Source organism: Merops nubicus, unplaced genomic scaffold, assembly GCF_000691845.1.
Source record: "Merops nubicus isolate BGI_N331 unplaced genomic scaffold, ASM69184v1 scaffold33665, whole genome shotgun sequence".
In the NCBI taxonomy this organism is placed as follows: Eukaryota; Metazoa; Chordata; class Aves; order Coraciiformes; family Meropidae; genus Merops; species Merops nubicus.
The window spans coordinates 21,776-42,586 of NW_008610883.1; the positions used below are offsets into that span (position 1 = coordinate 21,776).

Here is a 20,811-nt window from a genome sequence, read left to right on the forward strand (position 1 = left end):
GAAACAATACTATAATCTTTAAGGACAAGAACAATATGTGCTGTATAAATCAGGCAAAGAAAAGCATTCCTATTTTAAACAATGTAGAGTTTTCAGATTCTATATACTTACATCTATTTTCTTTTGGAGATTTAAGCTTCTTACAATTTTCCTTGCTAGATGAAGTGCATGATTGTCATCCAAAGCATAATGATCTGTTACACCAGATTTTCTGTATATAAATAATACCAATATGAAGACTTAAAAAAAATCTGACAAAGAAAATGTCATGTTTTAAAAACTTCTAAAACTTCAGAAGTTTTACATTTACCTATAAAATATAGATGCTGCAATACAGCTTGCCATGATTTGTTATGAAATTACTTTCAAAATAAAACCCATGCTTCAAATTTTCCTTACAACAGTACATTCAAGTTATCAGACATGACATAAAACAATGACTCAAGGAAGCAGAAAACCTAAATGGCAATATAAAAGATGACAAACATTGTTCAAATGGAAATTGCAATTCAGTTGAAATTATGAAGAAAATTTATGTTTACAGAAATATGAACGGCCCTTAAGAAATTATTAAGAAGGCCTGTGTTTACAGAAATATGATCATCTGCCCTTAAAAAGAATTATTCACTTCAGGAAATTGAAGTAACAATTAAGCATTTGTTGCACAGTAATACCTTTCTTTACTATTCACTGTAGACCTAGAACGTGTGTAGAATTCTTCGTTTTGATAACAACTATTCTCCTACAAACCCCACATTTTATTTTCATGTTTGTGGTGCATTCTAAGAAAGATGCTCTCTGCAAAATACCTTTTCTTTCTCAATGTATATTACCCTGCTAATGCTCAATATTAAACAGCATAGAACAGTCCTCTATGTTATGCATCATGCTGTAGTACATCAGACATGTAAGTATTTTAAAGTAGTAAGTGAAGGAACAAAATCCTAACTGCAGTAACTTAAGGTAACTATGCTACTCTTAATAAAAAGATTCATTATCAGCAGATGAGGACACAGAAAATCTTGATTTTCAAAACCTAAATGTATTAAGAAGATCTAAATGTAGTGAAGTCTGAAGGACAGAAGAATTAATGCTGGGAAAGTATTTCTTCACACCTGCAGTGAAGATGTGCCCCTCCAAGATCTTCTGCAGATACCTCTTCACCTGTAGCTGCTTTGACCTACCACAAGAAAAGGAAAGTGAGCTTAAGAGTTGAACCTTGTCTTACATTAGTATTTATACTGGCTTAGTTACAGCAATAAAAGATACTTTTGCAAAATGCTTCTTCACTAATATTTCCCCAGGTACTCTCCCTCACAGGACTTAAAATGTGACAACAAAGAATCTTGTCAACATTACTTAATTTCTCGTTGTATCCTTATTCTAACATTATGTAGTTTTTATTGGAGACAGATTCTCCAATTACGGTTGCATTTATTGCTGTGACCAGTATTAGTGTACACTTTTGCATCCTTTAGATTTACAAACACACATTTTCACAGAATTATTTTTAGCATTTTACAAGCAATTTCAAACATGCTACTTTCCTGAATTGTTTCAAAGAAACAATACCCCAGCTGAAACTTAGTGTTCTTTGACTTTGCTTTTCCTACACAAACTAATGATGTGAATTTTAACTTACTTATTTAAATATTAACCATAAAACAATCATAAGCTGTTTTTATTTTCTACATATTGCATTAAACACACAATAACTTACTACTAATAATTTTATTTTTAAAAGCATATCATAAAACTGGATAAAAATGATGTCTCCATAAAAACACGTGGAATGCATAACCTAAATCCTACATCTGTCAAATCTCAGACCTGACAGGGTAATTTGGAAAAGTGAACTCCTCCTAAAAATAGAGCACTATCATTTACTGTATGGTAAAAAAAAAGGTCTTGATGCATCTCCACTCTAACTGCTTTGAAAAGGATTCTTTGCAAGCTGGTGAAACCATTATTCATCATGCACAGAGAGTAGAGAGGGACCAAGGAAGATAAAACTACCATCACTACCACAAAACAAATTTCAGTTTCCAAGTTTCATGCCTCAAAGTGATGCACACTAATTATCTAAATATCTATTTATATACAAACACTTTCAAACTGTCTAGCTTGTAAAACTAAGTATAGATATTTCACTAGTAGGATTTTTGCTTTTAAATTTGCATAGCTACCTATGTACCATAAAGGTGTGTATTCTGGCACTAATTAAAAGTTTCTGTTGGAGACATAATTGAGTCTTCATTAATCAGAAACAGAGGAACCTACTTCTAAGAGAAATTAGGAAATTTTCTTCACTGAAAAAGTTGTCAAGCGCTGGCCCAGGCTGCCCAAGAAGTGGCAGAGTCACCATCCCCGCATTTAAAAGTCCGCAGATGTGGCACTTAGGGACATGGTTTAGTGATGACATGGCAGTGCTGGGCTAATGGTTGAACTTGATGATCCTAAGGATCTTTTCCAACATAAATGACTGTATGATTCTATGAAATAATTCTATACATCTCTCTCTACAGGTATGACACAGTATGCAGTTATAATGTGATTCTGTGACTACTGCAGAATTTTGAAAAACCTGAATAGAGCACTGATTTCTCTAAGTGCAGAAATCTATTAATCACTCCTCACAGGTTTTATCATCTGCAGATCTGCTGACAGTGAACTTCGGACCATTGTCTGGGTCATCAGTGAAGATGTTAAACAATACTGGTCCCAGTACTAACCTGTGGGGCACACCAGCAGTGACAGACCTCCAGCTTGAGTCCAGCAGTGTAGCCAGTTCTCAGACCACCTCACCTCACATTTACCCAGTCCACACTTCGCTAGTTGAAGATGTTACAGTGTCAAAAGCCTTGTCAAAGTCAATGTAAACAACATTCACTGCTCCCTCTGATTACACTGGGCCAGTCATTCCAGAACAGAGGTTTGATCAGACCTGATCTCCCCACAGTAAATACATGCTGACTACTTGCAGCCACATTCTTGTCCACAGTGTATTTGGAAATGGCTTCCAGGATTACTTGCTCCATCAGCATCCCAGGTACTGCAGTGCAACAGAGCATTCTGCAAACCATACTTTAAATAGCACTAACTTTCTTAAAGTTCATTAAATTCTAATAGACTGCAAATAAAGCCTTTACAAGATATGTGGAGATTTTAAAAAAAAAACCCTGTTCAAGCTACTTCATCCAGCAATTATCGGAGAAACGAACACAAACTTTAGATAAAACGTGCATTTCCCACAACAGATCAGGCTCATGTGTAGATGAGTCCCCAGATTATAAACATACATGAATTTGACAAACTTATCCCTTTTTGCCAGACTTTCCTCCACTGCTTAGTACAGAAAGTAGGAAATTTTCCCTGGGGAAGAAGGAATTGGATGTTTCTAGAATGGGATGGAGAAGCCTACAGGCCCAGGTCAGCATGGCATCCTGAGCTACGACACAGCACTGCTAAGGCTGAGAACACAGATTCAGCTTGGAGGAGTGCAGAAGAATGACCCTAGATATTACGACTACTGTGACATTTCTCTTATTATTGGGATTTATCTGTTCCTGAAGTCATTACTCCTCACCCTTCTAACAAGAAGGTCAAGGAAACTTGCACTTCAGACTTTGGGTTGTACCTGCAATTCACTACTTTTTAGCAAACACATCCCAAAACTAATTATAACTAACACCAGGGATTTTCTTTTGCTTCCTTAGGATGTTTTGTTTTAGGCAGTTGAGCGATAAAAGACAATCCAATTTTCTTCATATAGGAAAGACATTTTGGGGAAGAAAGCACACACAATAACAGCTACAATATCTGCTACAACATGGAATGGAAGTTTCTATGGGAGTCTGAAGTAATTTTGATGCTTAGAGAAAGGCAAGTAAAATATTTTCAGTGGAATATGAAAAGCTCTACCAAACAGAAAAGCAGACATGTAGGGATATTAAAGTTTGATCTATACACCCAAGGATAAGGATCATTACATCTGAAGGTTGCTAAAGAACAAATTAAATTGGAGGATGGTTGTGAAATTTTCTTCTGGAAGCAGTGAAAAGTTTTCATACTTTCTAACTCCACAACATCCTTGAAGTCACTGACTTGCATAGCCAAGTCTTCCTTTTGAGATCTAACTGAGGCCACCCTTTTTCAGCTGCATGCTCTGGCAAAAGCCTTGTGCTACATCTCAGTGATACACACCTATGACCTAAATTCCCTTGCAGTGTTAAATGATTACCTCTTAGAACAAGAGAGCCTTGTTCCCTCTTTTTCAGCTGTGTTTGTACCTCCTTAATGCTGGATCTTGATGGAAACTGGCTTTGAGCATGTACTCCAGGACACATTACTCAGTGCATCCAAGAGATCTTGCAGGGCCTGATGAATTTTTCCAGCTCTAACACAGCTCCAAGCAGAACCACTCAATGTGCACAGCTCTCCCCAGCACTTTTGCCAATGGAAATGCCATGTCAGAAGCACTGAGTTTGTTCAGAGCTGTCAGATTTACTAGTTGAGCTTCTGAAAAAAATTACTCTGAAGCTAAGCAAGCCCTGGAGGTAGTACTGCCACTTTATATGCTACTGGCTATAAGCCAGTAACCGTGTTGGACTTGGAAAGGGTTTGTACTTAGATAGCTCAGGTGTTCCTGCAACCAGGGCAGTTATTTGTAACACAATAACCAAGTTAGTATCACACTGATGTAAAAATTAATTTCTTTCATTCTAATTTCCATAACTCAATAAAGAGATGTATGAATCATTCAATGTTACTCACTCAACTAATATTTTCGTTCATATTTATGCTACCTTTCACCAAGAAACTCCTAATATCTAAATTACGGTGATAAATTCACAGCAAATTGCTTAATTTTGAGGTTTTGTCTTTGTTTAGTTATAAACAACAAGCTGAAAGAGACTAACACAAGATAAAAGAGAACAGAGACTTAGGTAAGACATGTGAAACAATTAGTGCCAAAGAAATTCCAACAGACAATTCCAGAGTTATAATGAGCAGTAAATAAATTACCAATGACATAGTTGCTATGAATGACTCTACTAAAGCTATTATGCTTCATCTGCTTTTGGTGATTACTTTGTTGTTCCTGTCAGCTTAGAAAGCCTCCACCAAAATAATAAAATACTTCAAGCTAGATGTGTTATTTTATTTTGGTAGTCAACAAAGTATCCTTGTAGTTAAATGTGTGTGAACCCACTGCTTTTGATATGTCAGTTACATTCTGGATTTATTTGAAATGTCCTGGAACACTAATTAGCATTTACCAGCCCTAGAAAAGTATGTCTGCATACAGGGTAAGACTTTTTTGTGATTGGTTTGTTCTTTTTTTTTTTTTTAAGCTGCACAAGAATTTAGTACCTACATTGAACTTTTGAAGTAAAAATGGTAGAAAATGCTAAATCTACTTTTAGTATCAAGATGACACAGTGGGGGAAAACAAACCACCCTTAAGTAAACTAAAAGAATGAAATGCAAAAACATAGTGGGGAAATGAGAGCAGTGCTACACACGGAAGCACTGAACGGCATCGGAGGCAAATTCTTCACGCTTTAAAGGAAATTAGCACAATCATGCCTCAGGAGCCAGTCAACAACAAAAACATCTGCCAGTGGTCGTCTTCCCATAGTTTATGGGATCTGTTACATTTCCTGAGTACCCTAGGTGGTAGAAGGAAGTGACTTCCAGCAGACTCCCCACAGGAATGGAGTGGAGCAGTATCTCCACTAACAGTGCTGCTACAAAGTGATCTCTCCATCCAGTTCAGGTTGGAAGGACTTCTGAGAGACACTGTATTTGCACTTGGCTTTGTCACAGGAACAACACCTCAATGTTCCCAAAAGATTGAAACCAAACCAGAGCCAATGTGCTGCCTCAGACCAGTCTGTTCAATGACATAAATATTTGACTGTTTTCAAAAAGCTAGCTTATCCAGTCAGACTACACTGAGACAAGAATAGCTGTGCTGGGTGCTGCCCTACCTGTTAGCTCTGCTAAGCATAGCATTTACTACTGGAAATTCCTTTCTTCTCATAAAGTTTGTAAAGTTTGTTAAGTAAAATAATCTTGTATTGGTATAAAGCCAAATCTACACTAGAACACAGAGCTATTTCTTTAAAAAATAGCTGTTTTTTAAAAAAATAAACCACACTCAAGCACTCCCCTTCCTGTTGGAGCCAAGCTACTTTAATTTTACAGTTGTCTTACACTGCAATATTTTGCACAGTCACAAATTTCACTACAAGTTCCACAATAAAGCAAGTTTTAACTCATGGGAGTTCTTCAGGTCCATTTCCTTAGAAACAATTTCCTCACTAAGAAAGTAAGGAATTAATGACAAACACCATCATAGGTGCATCTCCTTTGTTTCTAATCTCACATAAAATACAGCAGATCAGTCCTGTTTCTGATGTTCTCTGATCTTGACTCTGAGATATAATATACATCCTTGGTTTCTTTTTTTTATCTTTTTTTCAAGTCAAAACTAGAGACTACATAATTAAATACAGTGAGCATTTTTATAATTTTACATTCTAAATAATAACTATTATTTATACAACAAATCTTTTGCACAGCAATCAAAAAGCAGCACTGAAAAAATACTTTAACAAAGTCTGATTTACATATACACCTTTAACAGATAGAAAAGATTTAATTTAGGATATAAATATTCAGGTATATTTTAAAATGCAAACTCATCTACAGAATATCTGGAATTATCTCATCAAGAAATATCTCAACAGCTTAAGCAGTACACTTATCAGGAGCAAAGACTTTTTGGAGGCTACGTTACCAGAAACTTCAGTATCCTTACCAGCGGTGGCCCTCCCAAGAATATTGTTCCCTGTTTGCCCACAATAATACTTTCATCAGCCATCGCAGGTACATATGCTCCTCCTGCTGTACAGGATCCCATTACTACTGCTATCTACCAGGAAAACAAAAAACATAAGTTAATGAATTGTCCAACCCTTAAAAACAGCAAATGCACATGCTACTATGATATGTTGTACCGATTTTAACACAGGTTCTGGGACAGCAGTGCAAGACCACTGTTAACTGACAGAGCTATCTTTTTGTTATGCTTTAGCTTTTCTTAAAAAAATAAGGAATCTCTCTAGTTTTCAATGATCTTTTAAACTTCAGGCCACCCTGCAGGAAAATTCATATATGAAGCACCATAAGCTATATATGTGAAAGGTCTGAAAAGATGCTTGTTCTACCACGAGATTTGTTTTTACCAATGAAGAGTAAAAGGTTGAAACCTAGAGGCTACTCCTGATATTTCAGATCTTCAGTTGTTGCTTATTGGTGTAATATCACCAATGTTAGCACCCTTTGAAGAAAATTTGTCACATCTGCTAGTATGTAACTTTGGCTCTTCAACAGAATAACCATTAACTCTGCCCCTCCAAGGCCTGTTGAGTATCTCACGACAGGCTTTAGCAAGAAGAATTTCTGATTCATCCTTAGGCCTGATTTTAAGATGATCATCTGCCCAATGAACATTTTCTACCAGTAGTATTTTGGTGACAATTTTACGAAACTGACTGGACCCCAGACATGATAAATACTGCAGCAGCACATGGTCATGAAAGTGAAGTTTCTGTAGAAGAAGTTTCTGTTGTACATTTAATAAATATCTCCTAGTACATAAAAAGACAACATGAGCCTCTAGAAATGGGAGAAAATCGGAGAGATGTTAATTTAAGTTTTTCCCCCAGGATTTGTGGGTTCTTCCTACTCTTAATTTTATCATGCTCATGCTGAAAAATGTCTCTGCATTTAAACTTTAATTCAGGTGTTACTTCTTCCAGTACAAAAACTGGCACATCTATGTGTTGGAAAAACTAAAATCAACCTGTCAAATAGCACAGTCTCAAATTCCCAACTAATGTGCTACTTCCCGACTTCATTCTAGGAATTATTGCACAGGAGATTAGTCAAAATCTTAGTAAAAATCAGCTGTTCTGAATGCACAAGCAGTATTTCATACCCAGTGATCAGCTCCCTGCCGCATCCACGTGGCACAGGAGTGTGAGTGAGTTTAGGAAGCAGCTAACAAGAAGCTATTCACAGGTTTCTGATTCACAGCCATACACAGCCATACAGACATTAACACAATTTAAAGCTGCAGTAGGAGTATAATAAATTAGTCACAGGTAAAAGTGGAGGGGGAAATTAAAATCACCATAGGCAACTAAAAAAAAAAAAAAAAAGGGAAAAAGAGGGCAAGCATTTTAAGTGTAAAATTGAGAAGGCCTGATGAAATGATGAAACAGACCTTCAGGTAGGCCACAACAAAGAACAGCAGGTAGAAAACTAACAACATCCAGCCTCCCAAGTCAGAAGAATTAACCAGATGGACATCAGAAGGAGCACAATTTCCTAACACCATTTGCTAACCCAAGACCCTCTCTGACAGGAAGATGACTAGCTACCACAACCTGTTAGCACAGAATGAATAACAGGTTCACAGATTGTTAACAGTGCCTTTTTGAAATGAAACAAAAGATAGAAACATCTCACAAACAAAATACACCCGTATCATGCCTTTTAAATGAAGGAAGCACTTCAGTAAAACATTTTTTTCCCATAAATACACATTTTTTTTCTTTCATAAATATTTTAAGAGAGGTAAATTTTTATCAGTGTAATACTAAGAAATTTAAACTTTTCATCAGTGTCATGTCCAACAAAATGTGTTTTATTGGAAAGAAAATCTTTCCTACACTTAGTTTTTATTGTATATGAGTATAATGCTACCCAACACAACACCATATGGCAATCAAAATAAAAACAAACTCAACTGTATAAGGAACTTTGCAGTACAATTCAGTTGTTTCAAGATGTTCAAGTAAACACCAGCATGACCTTAGGGGCAGGTATTTCCAGGAAGGTCTTGCCTAGCATCAATAATTTCAGCCTTCTAAACTTGGTTTATACATTCATCTTCAACATAACATCTAAAAATCCATACTCACATACCAGATAAAGGTTGGGGTCTCTTGCAAAAATGTTTACCTAAACTTCTCCTAAAAAGTTAATTCAGCAAAACAGCCCTGTAACTGTCTCCTTGGTCACCTGCCTTTCCATAAGAATGGTGGGTCCCATTTTATTTACATGTATAAATCTGAATTACAACCTAGACCTATCAGTGACCGTGCAGGATGGTCAGCTTGTAAATGGCCTTTTTTCTCAAATATTTTTGCTCTAACAAAATGGTGCTTTTCCTCTGGAGACCTAACTAATTACCACAAGTACTCCACTTCTATTGTTGGAAAGAAAAGACCTGCAAAAGTTATTTAAAGAGTTTTAGTATGTTGGAATCTTCAGCCTTTGATTTCTCTGGAGGCAATGGATTTCAGGATTCTCTGGTAGAGGAAAAGATGGTTGAAGATTTGAACTCTGACTTGCTTCCAAAACGTGCCAAAGAGGTATCATGGCAACAAATATGGTTTTCCCAGAAATCATTCAAAGCCCACATCTGCCATGTAAGGAGGAGACAAATTAAGATAACTTCAAGAGAAGTTATTAGATAATTTCAAGTGAAAACACCAGCTCACTGACCTGCAGTCAAAAAAATCAAAGACATTAGGAACCATTGGCAAAGAAACAGAAAAGAGAATAGTCTATATAATTATGCTATTGTGTGTATGTATGCACACAATCTCCATTGTTAGTTGACATACTGAGTAGTCCAGTCTGGATCCTTCATCTCAAAAAAGATATAATGAGACCTGGGAAAAGGTTTACACATGACAAATGAGGACGATCAAAGGTATGGAACACTTTGTGCAGGAAGAACAGCTAAGTAAGCTTGAAACCTTTGGCCTGCAAAGGGGATTATAAGGCAGGTATATGACAGGGCTACACAACCATATGAAGAGGCTGGGAGTTGACAGCAGAAGCTCTGTAGAAAACAATCTGTCTCTCTGCGCTCCTGGAGTGTTCCATTATTTGGAGGAGGTTATCTTCAAAGACCTTGGACTCCTCCACCTTCCCTGGCAGCCTCTCACAGGTCCCTGCTGACAATTCCCTTACCATGCCTAAGACTACCCTTCTGAAGTCCAGGGTCTTTATCCTGCTACCTGCCCTCCTCACTTCCATTGGGACCTTATACACTGCCCTCCACTTTCACTGCAGCCAAGGCTGTCATGAGCAATCACATCCTCAAACAATTCTACATTCTTCATGAGTAATAGATCCAGAAGTGGACCTCCCCTAGCACACCATCTGCGTCAAAAAACTAACCTCAATGCACTCCTGAAACACCCATGACACAAAACCACTTCTAAATCCAGCAACTGTGACTAACAGTAATTTTATGCATCATTAATACATTAGAAAATAACCTTACTGTCAAGGCAGTTTTATCACACAGCAGCACATCAGTGTATAAAATGGTATATAAATATATGCATACCCCTGTTTGTAGAAAGTCTGTCTCATTTACTAGCCACCACAAAGGGGTCCTCACCTTTACAACACTGATATGGAACCACTCCAAGAGACTTCCTAGTGCTTCCTCACATGGCCACATATGCCATGTTGTCAAGTCCCTTTTTCTCCTACTCCAAAATAAGAGGCAGGTAGGTCATGTTATTAACACTAAGGCCAAGAAAAGAGACAGCTTCTTCAAAACCATAATGACTTTTTGTGGACAGTTACTGTGTTTACAGTGCCTCCAATCCCCAGACTGGGTCATCAGGTCAGCACAACACAGTGCCATCAAAAACAAAGCATGGGTACAAGCCTTGAAACCAGACAAAGGCAGCGACCATAAAAGCTAATTAGTACATTTCATTCTTAAGTAAAAGCAAATTACCTGTGGAATTCCTTGTGAGGACATGACTGCTTGATTATAGAAAATACGCCCAAAATGATCTCGATCTGGAAATACTTCTGCTTGGCGAGGTAAATTTGCTCCTCCTGAATCAACTAGAGTGAATGAAAACATGCCAACATGTCTTTGAACAGTGTTACATACTTAAGTTGTGGGTAAAGTATATACATCTTACTTAAAATATACAGCACTTCATAACACTAACACATACCACTAACACTGTATGTATTTCTGTGAATCTCTTGATCCAAACTACTATTGACACTTTTGGCACTGAAACTTTTCTTATTTCTTTGGTGTTTTCTCTCATGCAGCTACAAGATTCATCAAAACGCAATGAAACATTTTTCTTTTAAACTGTACTTTGAATAAAGACTGAATGAGGCTACAGGAAATCCATCCAAGGGAATGAAGCTTAAGCATGACAGAAAGGAATAAGAAAGAAGTGACACTGTGGCATGGTTGTATCTGTATCTTATGAACCCAGCCCCACAGCAGGGCAGAAGAGAGTGCTGAGAAGCTTATGATCAAGACCCGTCACCAATATCTAGAGGTAACACACTATTAATGAAAATGTATTTAAAGATGTGTGTCTACAATGCATACCTTTGGTTAGCCTAATTTTTTAAAGTACTGTCTTATCTAGAGATCCAGAGCTGCCCTAACAAAGAGCACTTGCTATTTCTGCAGCAGGACTTACCCAAATATAGGCAGGGGAGATGATTTTGCATTGCAATTTCTTGAGCACGTAAATGTTTCTTAACAGTGATGGGATAATAGGTACCACCTTTGACAGTTGCATCATTAGCAACAATCAAGCATTCCACTCTAAAGTAAGTTAATGAGATAGAAAAATATTTTGAATGAGTAAGTATGCTTGTTAAGAACTGCAACACGCCAAGTTCTTTTGAAGCCCTGCTGCTCAAGAAGAGCCACCCTCCTCTGCATTCCCTCGAAGACACACTAACAACAGTCTCAGTACTATGATGTCTCATTTTAGAGCCCCTTGAATCCCTAAAATAAGGCTGTGTGGCATCATATTTAATTTCAACAATAGTCTTGGAGGCTCTTTTAGTGACCAAAGCTAATTCTAGGCCTAGTACTGATGCATTTATCTCTTTCTATCATCAGACATCAGAAACTCTATGTGTGTTCTGCTCTAATACAGTATACACTCATTAAAAAATATATATAAAAATCACTCCCTTTTAGCTAAGACTGCAGAAATTAAGATGCCAAATTTGTTGATTTTTTGGACGTCAAACAAAACACTAGAACTGCTAATAGCTTAATACTGAAAACTGAACAAAATTATACCTTCTTCCTTCTTATATCATCAATAATGTAGATCACTGGTATCTCTCACCCAGATACTCGTCCAATGCCCGTGATAATCCCTCCTGCTGGCACCTCTTCATTACCATACAACTGGTAACCTGCAAACTGGGAGAACTCCAAGAACGGAGACCTGAATAACGACAAATGTAACACAATTTAAAAAAGGGATTGATCATATTTGCCACTGAATCTCACTCAAAAGTTACATTTTTCAAAATGAGTGTGTTGTTTGTTTGTTTGTAGGTTTTTCTTTCTTTGTTTGTTTGTTTTTAAGGAGATGAGTATTACAAAGAACACTGCTGTAAAATTTCAGCTGTGTTTATGGAAAGAGAAAACAAGCCTGTTGCAGTACTTATCTGCAAAATAGAACTTGAAGTGTTTTTTAAAAAAAGAAAGTACATACCCAGGATCAATAAGCCTGTCAATTCTCTCTCTGGGTAACAGCTTTCCTCTTGATACGTGAAGCTTACGAGCTTTTTCTCCACCTCCTGTGATACAATAGTAAATTCACACATAGTAAATAGTAAATAGTATCACACATAAATCATCAGTTATATTAAAACTTACAATGAAAGCACTGATGAGTTCCCAGATTTTTAAGTATGTGCCTTATTAATAAGCTTAATAAATAATGTTTTCCACTTCAAACAGATATAAGGTATTGATAAAAATGCTTGCTTTTTAGAAGCTACTCCATTTCCCACCCTCATTTTTTATATTTAGTCTTGAGGTAAAGATTGTAATAAACATAGCCTTCTGAAACTTTTCCCCACTGCTGGGCAATGAACAGAAGGGCTGAAAACAAACACACAGACAAAAGCGCAGCATTTAAGAACTACAAAAAATACTACTCCCAAAATCGCTTCAAAATAACTGTGCTGAATCCAGTCTTGAAAGACTCTGCACAATCTGGATTCATTTCCCTGGATCACTCCAAGACTGTAAGCAGAGTTCAGACAAACCAAATTTAATATAAAATTTATTTTTGCTTCATTTCAACCTTTTACTCAAGGTCAGCCTAAATCATATCTTTTGCTCTCCAGATCTTCGTGTCATTCAATACTTAAGATTTGTTGACACATCTCAGCCTGTTTCCAAGAGCTTATACAAACACTGTCTCTCTATGTAGACAGATCACTGATCCACCTCATTACTCTGAAATTGTCTCCCCTGTCCAAAATAAAGAGGGTGGTATTTTGCTAACATTTCTCCTGAGACTTGAAGATTTCTTTGTCACCTAAGCATCACTGAAATAGAGCTTTTAAGCCTTCCTTTTCAAGCCCTTTCTCTCACCTCCTTCCTTGATCACTATTGCACATCATTTCCTACCTGTTAGGCATGCCAGAAAGCCCACAATTTATTTCTGATTCAGCCTGTTCATTATCTCTGTATATTCAACCTAAGTTTAAATCTTATAAATTCTTTCTGTATGAGTTTCTTAAGATACAACCTCTCATATCCACCCACAAAGCCAATACTCTTATTGAAGTTCTCTACATCCCACATCCTGATTCCACATCTAGGAAATTACAGGCCATAAGACTTTACCTCAGTCCCTGCAAAATTTACAGAACAAATTCTCCTGGGGGCTATCACAAACAAAATTAAGCACCTGACTGGGGAAAGCCAGCACGGACTCACCAAGGGCAAACTGTGACACAGGGCAAGCTGTGGATGCTGCCTACCTGAATTTCTCCAGAGCTTTTAGTATGGCTCCCCACAGCCTCCTCCTGCAGAAACTGGTGTGTTACAGCCTAGACAAGTGGTCCCTGGGGTGGGTGTGAATCTGACAGGCTGCACCCAGAGGGTGGTGGTAAATAGCTCCTTTTCAAACTGGTGACCTGGCACAAGTGGGGCTGCCCCAGGGGTTGGTATTGGGTCCAATGCTGTTTAGTGCCTTTGCAAGTAATCTGGATGATGGCATGAAGTGCACCTCGATGAAGTTTGCTGGCAACACCAAACTGAGTGGAGAAGTGGACACTCTGGAAGGCAGAGCCAGCCTGCAGGAAGAGCTTGAGGAGCAGGAGGCTGGAGGAGTGGGCTAACAAGAATTTTATGAAGTAAGCAAAAGTGTAAGGTCTTGCCCCTGGGAAAACATAATTTGGGAGTATAGCATTGGCTGGGATTCACCCAGCTGGGGAGCAGCTTTCCAGAAAGGGACTGGGGGTGGACAACAAGCTCAGTAGGAGTGAATGCTGTGATGCTGTGGCAAAGATAGACAGCAGGATGCTGGGATGCATCAACAAGGGCATCATCAGCAGAGATGAAGAAGTAATTATCCCACTCTACTCAGTGCTGGTCAGGCCACACCTGGAATACTGTATTCAGTTTTGGTCTTCACTATGCAAAAAAAGATGTGGGCAGGTTGGAGAGGGTCCAGAGAAAGGCCACAGAGGTGATCCAAGGACTAAGAAGCTGCCATATAAGGAAAGACTGAGAGAATCGGGTGTGGTCAGCCTTGAGGAAGGCAGGCTTAGGGTGAGGTCATGTTCCAGTTTTTAAAGGGTGGCTACAAAGAAGATGGAGACTCTCTTTTTACAAATAGCCACATGGAAAAGATGAGGTGTAATGGGTTACAAGCTACCCCTGGGCACATTCCAATTGGACATGAGGAAAATTTTTCACAATGAGAACAATTAGCCATTGTAATAATCTCCCCAGTGGATTCCTCAAAGACAAACACTTTTAAGATTCAACTGGACAACGTGCTGGGACATCTTGTTTAGAACATGCTTTTGACAAGACAAGTTGGACTACATGATCCTTGAAGTTCCTTCCAACCTGTTACTCCATGATTCCATAGTAACTACAACATTTCCTCTGACCTCCATCTTGCCTTTCTCATTTATATGCAGAGTGATTCTGCAAAAATAATTTTCCACCTTGTGGCTTTTGAAATTTCTGTGCACTCCTCCTCTTCACACACTCACAGGAAATGCTCATCGTCCTGGCCCTGTAGGCACTCTGTTAAATGCTTTGCTTCCAGGATCAGACAGTTGCTCTACCCTGCATCAGCCTCCACTCTGCAGACTGTGAGAAGCAGTGCCCCTTATAATGGAACAGACTTGGAGGCATTTAATTTTAAATCTGATATTTTCTCCTTACAGGAACATCTATAAAAACTTCACTGTGACTGCTGATGTGCTATGACTGCTGCCAGTAAAGTATCTCAGTTGCTTCTTGTGCTTGCTATCAGAAACCCATCTATTGTAATTTATCATTGCCTGTACATTCTCTGGGGCAAGGACCATCTTCCTGTTGCACAGCCAGAGATTAGTAGAATGGGATATGGGTCACAAAAGCCCTACCTACTGAGGTAACAGATAAAGAATGAAGTATTCCTGACAAAGACCTTAAGCAAGAGCTCATCCTCTGAAAGACAGCTCTTACAAGGAAAAAGTTGTTGCATTTATCCTCTAAAAGTATTCAACATAAGTACCAAACCCTTCTCAAATACTTAAGTGATAGGCAAAGCAGTCTCATTCGATGCCACTCTCAGTGTATTGCCATCCTGACAGAGCTCCCTGAGATGGGGGAAAGAGGAGAGACATGTTCTTGTCCTTTTGTCATGTAATGGGCAAGAGCAGGAAAATGTGCAGCAGTGAAGAAGGCCATGATCATTAGCTCATGAGCCATGTAGGAAATTGCTGAACAGTCTCTACACCCAGAAAAGACAGAGGTAGTCCATGGGTTTTCAGCACCTCCTCATGAAACCCTAGAGCCTTGTTTCATAGGAACCAAGAATAAACACCATGCACAAACTCTTAACTGTGCTCTGTGCCACAGCTGTGAAAGAAACCATGTTATATAAAAAACAGTGAAGGATGCAAGATGGGGAGGATTAAAGCTGCATGCTCAACTGCTGGAAGCACAGTTAAGCATTTATAAACCATTTTAATTTTATCAACCCCATTAATTACAGTTAACTGTAATTAATTCAGGTAGCATAACCAGTCAAGAAGACGAAACACAGATTACAGTCCCTTAAACTATTACAGGCTTGCTTTTGTTTGCCAGCACAACTACAGCTAGGGTCTTTGGAAACCCTTTCTTCTCTGTGTGAGGAGACTAACATACGACTGGAACAGAAGCACGTTAGCCAAACCGATTTGATACGAAGGCAGGCAGCAGTGTGTGAAGCAAGGAAGCGAGTGAAGTGGAAAGTGTATCAGCAAAAACCTTTCATTAATAATCTTATCTGTGTTAAGAAATATTGCCATTAGAAACATACATTCTATTGACTACTAAGATCTTAACTGATTAAAAATTACCCAAGTTAAAATATGCAGTTTTCACTACTTGCTTACTTTTTTCCTCCCTGGCAATGAAATTAATGTTCTCTTTGACTAAATCAGCTTTGCTTTCATTTATGTCTGTGTCCAGTACTTTAAGGAATCGCTGGCATTAGGATATTGCTCTGATTATTCAAATGGCACACACACAAAAATGTTAACTAGATAAATACACTATGATAAACAAAAAGTGCTAATGGTACAGATGTTTTCCGTAGCTAGCCTGACTTACTTTAAAAATCCCTCAAATTTTGAACCAATTTATCTTGTACACAAACCTTTTACGATTTTCAACTGACTGAAGATGGTAAATCTAGACTTAACCAGAGGAGCAACATTTTCAGTATGACTGCTATAATCCAGCAAATACATTATATCTGGATGAACAGATAATTAGCATCCAGCTATAGGGGGGAAAAAAGTCCAATGAACAGACCTGGTTTTTGGACTACAGTGTTCTAAAATCCAGACTATTGTGCTTACCTAATCTGATTTTTTCTGCTTGCTTTTGGAGTTCCGTTACCAGTGCTTTCATTCGCTCATAGTTTTCCTGTGTGAGGAACAGAACAGCATAGTTTAATCAAGAGTTGACAGAATTAGCTTTTTAAAAATGCAGAAAGGATGAGATACATTTCTCTTCCAAATTTCATTTCATCTGATTAAATACTGTCTCTGTATTGTCTTTAAAAGAATAGTACTTCTGTCTGTTTGCTTTCCTGAAGCATCCCAAGACATTTAATAAACATGTTCACAAAAACTGCTGTGTGATGATTGTAAAAGACTAGTTCCAAATTTAATAAAAAAAACCAGAATTAGTCTTTACAGGGTTGAATTGCTATTTTTCATGTTTTGTTAATTTTTTTGTTATAGGTTGGTTTGCTTTCTTAATCTAATTTTGTAAAAAAAAATCACGTGGATTCAAATTAAGTGCTGCTATGTCTCTCATATTGAAGGATGGATGATCCAGGCCAAACAGAATTTGGTAAACATTTTTTACTTTCTTATTATTTAGGTAGAATGTAAAGATAAAACAAAGCTTTTAAAAATTAAGAGGTTTGCTCTTCTTGCCAACATCCCCCTTAGTTTCGAATATGAGTGATCCAGTGCTTAACTCACCATCTCTATCAGAATCATCCAAAAACTTGTGTGTTCATTACAGCATTTTTTAGTAATTTCTTAGGAATTAAAAGGTATGAGTCCAACTTTTTTTTTCAGACATATTAAGAGCTGTGCTACCTCTTTGGAAAGTGTAACTGTAATAAAAGAACATAATAACCGCTGCATAAAACCATCATATTGCCTTGTCTAATTCTCATTTAGAAGACATTAGAGTCTGCTTTGACAGGAAAAACAATCTGGTGACTCTTTATTTGGACTTGAGCACTCAGAATTAAGGTTTCCCCCAGAAGCCTCAAGTCTCGCAGTTAAGTTTGTTCAGCTCTGTCTTAGCCACTGAAAGACATCAAGATGCAAAGCAAGAAAATAAAAACGTGTACACAGGCACCTTGCATTCAAACTGTTTCAGCTGCATAGGCAGGCTTTCAAAAGAAAATCAGCTTAAATAACACACTTAATACATAAGGTCAACATTCAGAGGTCATCCTGCAGGATCCAGGTGACATGCTGAAACACCAAGTCCAACTCCTCTGCCTCTTTTGGCTCTTGGGAAGGGTTCTCCATATTCTAACAAGGTGCCACCTGCAATAATGTACTGATTTTGTAACACTCAGTTGCAGGCTGACACCTGATGCATCTCGAGATACCAATCTCAGTTATTGAAGCCTCTCTGATGCACAGTGCTACCTTCCAGCCCCCTAACTGTGTCCTTTGGGGACACAGGAGGTCACCGGACTTCTGCACCTCCTCCCTCCCTTCCAAGTATCAGTACAACCACGTCACTCCCCTTTAAATCTACTTCTTCTGAAATCACTCCTCTCCACACCTGAAAACAGCACAGCTCCAACACCTACCTCTACAGCTTTATTTCTCTGAATCTATGAAATAACACGGCAATGACCTACTGCCCTTTTTATCACTCACATCCTCAAAAATGAGAACAAAACAAGCCACACCTTGTTAACTTGACTCCGCTGCTCCTACAAGAAACTATGGGCAGTAACTGTAGCTACACAACCACATGCAGCACTGAAGAGAATAAAACCTCCTTTCAATTCTTTCCAGAAGACTCTGTTTCCAAGTTAACTTTTTCCCCAGTAAAAATCTGTAAACCAGCTATTTTAATTCCTTAATTTTAAAAACCTGCAGCTGTCACAACATCCAGTTTTATTCTGTATGTGTGTTCGGCTTGTCCATGTGGCTCATTTCTAAGCTTTACACAGAAAATGTTTTTGCTGTTTCTGCTTGCTCAATCAGCCTGTCTTCTATAAAAACACTCACCTTTTGTACACAGTACTGAGCTTAAAAATTCACCTTTAACATAGGAAAAAATGAACAGCAGCTAAAAATGGCTAAGGAAATTAAAAGCCCACAGCAATCACAATAACAGGCTTGTTTATTAGATTGTCCATCAACAACTAAGGAAAATTTGGCTTGAAGTCTTACTGTAGGTTTTGAATACACACAGAAAAGGCTCCTCTCAGAATCAAAGGTGCTAGTTCTATCATAGCTTTGTGGGTACTTCATTAATTAATGACAAAAAGGCCAGTGAAGTGGCACAGTTCTGTGAACTGGCCATTGCACAGGAAGTTTCTATGAATTTCTGCTGTTAACCTGAGGGCTTCTACTAACTTTACAGCAAAATCAAGAGGCAATCTACAGACTAATCCTACAACTACTACACAAGCTAACTGAATTACTGCTACACAAGTGAAGCAGCTGTAAGAGGTAGTCCTTGCAATCTTTTCATAGATTTTCCTGTATTTTCCAGAATTCAGACTCACTCATTTTTAAATTACATTTTTACCTGTCTGGTTTGAAAGACAGTTTACATTATGAAGGCCAGCCTGTCCAGCTAAATCCACAGCCAGAAAGGCAAACATTGGATAAAGACAGCAAGACCCTCATCACACATCCTTATCCTTCTTGTGTTTGCACTGTTGTTCTCCCCATGACTTTTATTTCAGATGGTGAAGTGCCTCACAGCAGGGACCTCAGGATTTTGTGTCTGTAAAGTGCTACATGCACTTACAGTGCTCTATAAATTACTTCCAGAAAATATTAGCATCATTAGCTATTTTATCAAGCCTTGCTTTCCCTTTGAGATGAAGGTATACATATACAAAGGCAAACCTAACATCAGCTTAGCTCAGTAAACACATTTATTAAATATTTTTCTTTCATTTTTCTGGTATGCAAAATGCTAATATGCACAGATATATATATCCACGCTTCATAACCACAAGCTTTGTACATGTGTTCACATATACACATACTGCAATCTCACAGAAGTTTCAATCATCTAACTTTTGTCCCAAAATTTAGTTTCTGCAAAACCAAGCTATAGTAGGAAAAAAATCCTTCACCAAAAGAGTTGGCAAGCCCTGGAAAAGGGTGCCCAAGGAAGTGGTGGGGTCACCATCCCTGGAGGTCTGTAAAAGACACCTGTAGATGTGGTGCTTAGGGACATCATTGTTTCACGGTGGACTTGGCTGTGCTGGGTTACTAGTTGGACATGATGATCCTAATGGTCTTTTCCAACCTAAATGGTTTTATCATTCTGTGATTCTGTTTCAACAGGAATACGTGCTGTTGCTTCACTTGCTGCTTGCTATTTCACCTGTGACAAGTCTCAAAACAAATGCAGGCACTCTTACAGTTTTGATCCACACCCAAAACTATGTTCTTCTCAGCCTAACTGTAAACATGATTTTAATCTTGAATATTAACAAAGTCCCATTAAAAGTAAATTTATGTCAGTTGCAAGTACTGTTCTCTTTGTAAAGACAACTGGAATTCCACCTGTCCCTCCTCAGAAGATGAGGATCAGAAGATGAGGAGGGACAGGTGCTGTCCTGTTTTCTGGAGTGACGTCTGTGACTTTATAAAGTCTTCAACTGGGGAATCAATTCGGAAACGTAAGAACATTTCTGACTTTGAAATCAGCGGACCGCCTTCAGCCGCCTACAAACTCCCCATCTCCACTTCATTAGCGGATATCGAATTCTTCAACACCAAAAACGCGCTGAGAGCTGGCATACTGATTAAGAAAGGGACGAAAAATCCATAACGAGGCAGATGATGGCATAGAGCCACGTTGTTTTTCTACAGTTACAGTCAGCCTGAACGAAATGAGCAGAACTTGGCATTTAATTAGCGTGACGGGGGGGCAGCCCCCGGCTGCGTGCCCGTGACCTCGGGCGCTTC

At 38.3% G+C, this 20,811-nt stretch overlaps 1 protein-coding gene across 1 annotated transcript in view; it reads right to left on the reverse strand.

Annotated features, from left to right (window-relative positions):
* MCCC2 (methylcrotonoyl-CoA carboxylase 2 (beta)) overlaps positions 1-18,168 on the reverse strand; it is a 31,877-nt gene extending 13,709 nt beyond the window's left edge. Inside the window, exons 1-9 of the mRNA XM_008941051.1 lie at positions 18,121-18,168; positions 16,972-17,038; positions 12,600-12,684; positions 12,225-12,326; positions 11,559-11,686; positions 10,841-10,953; positions 6,827-6,940; positions 1,116-1,180; positions 112-211 (exon numbers count right to left, since the gene is read on the reverse strand). Of these exons, the coding sequence (XP_008939299.1) occupies positions 112-211; positions 1,116-1,180; positions 6,827-6,940; positions 10,841-10,953; positions 11,559-11,686; positions 12,225-12,326; positions 12,600-12,684; positions 16,972-17,038; positions 18,121-18,168 (822 nt within the window). The remainder of the gene's footprint in view (positions 1-111; positions 212-1,115; positions 1,181-6,826; positions 6,941-10,840; positions 10,954-11,558; positions 11,687-12,224; positions 12,327-12,599; positions 12,685-16,971; positions 17,039-18,120) is intronic.
* Positions 18,169-20,811: the final 2,643 nt, after the last annotated feature.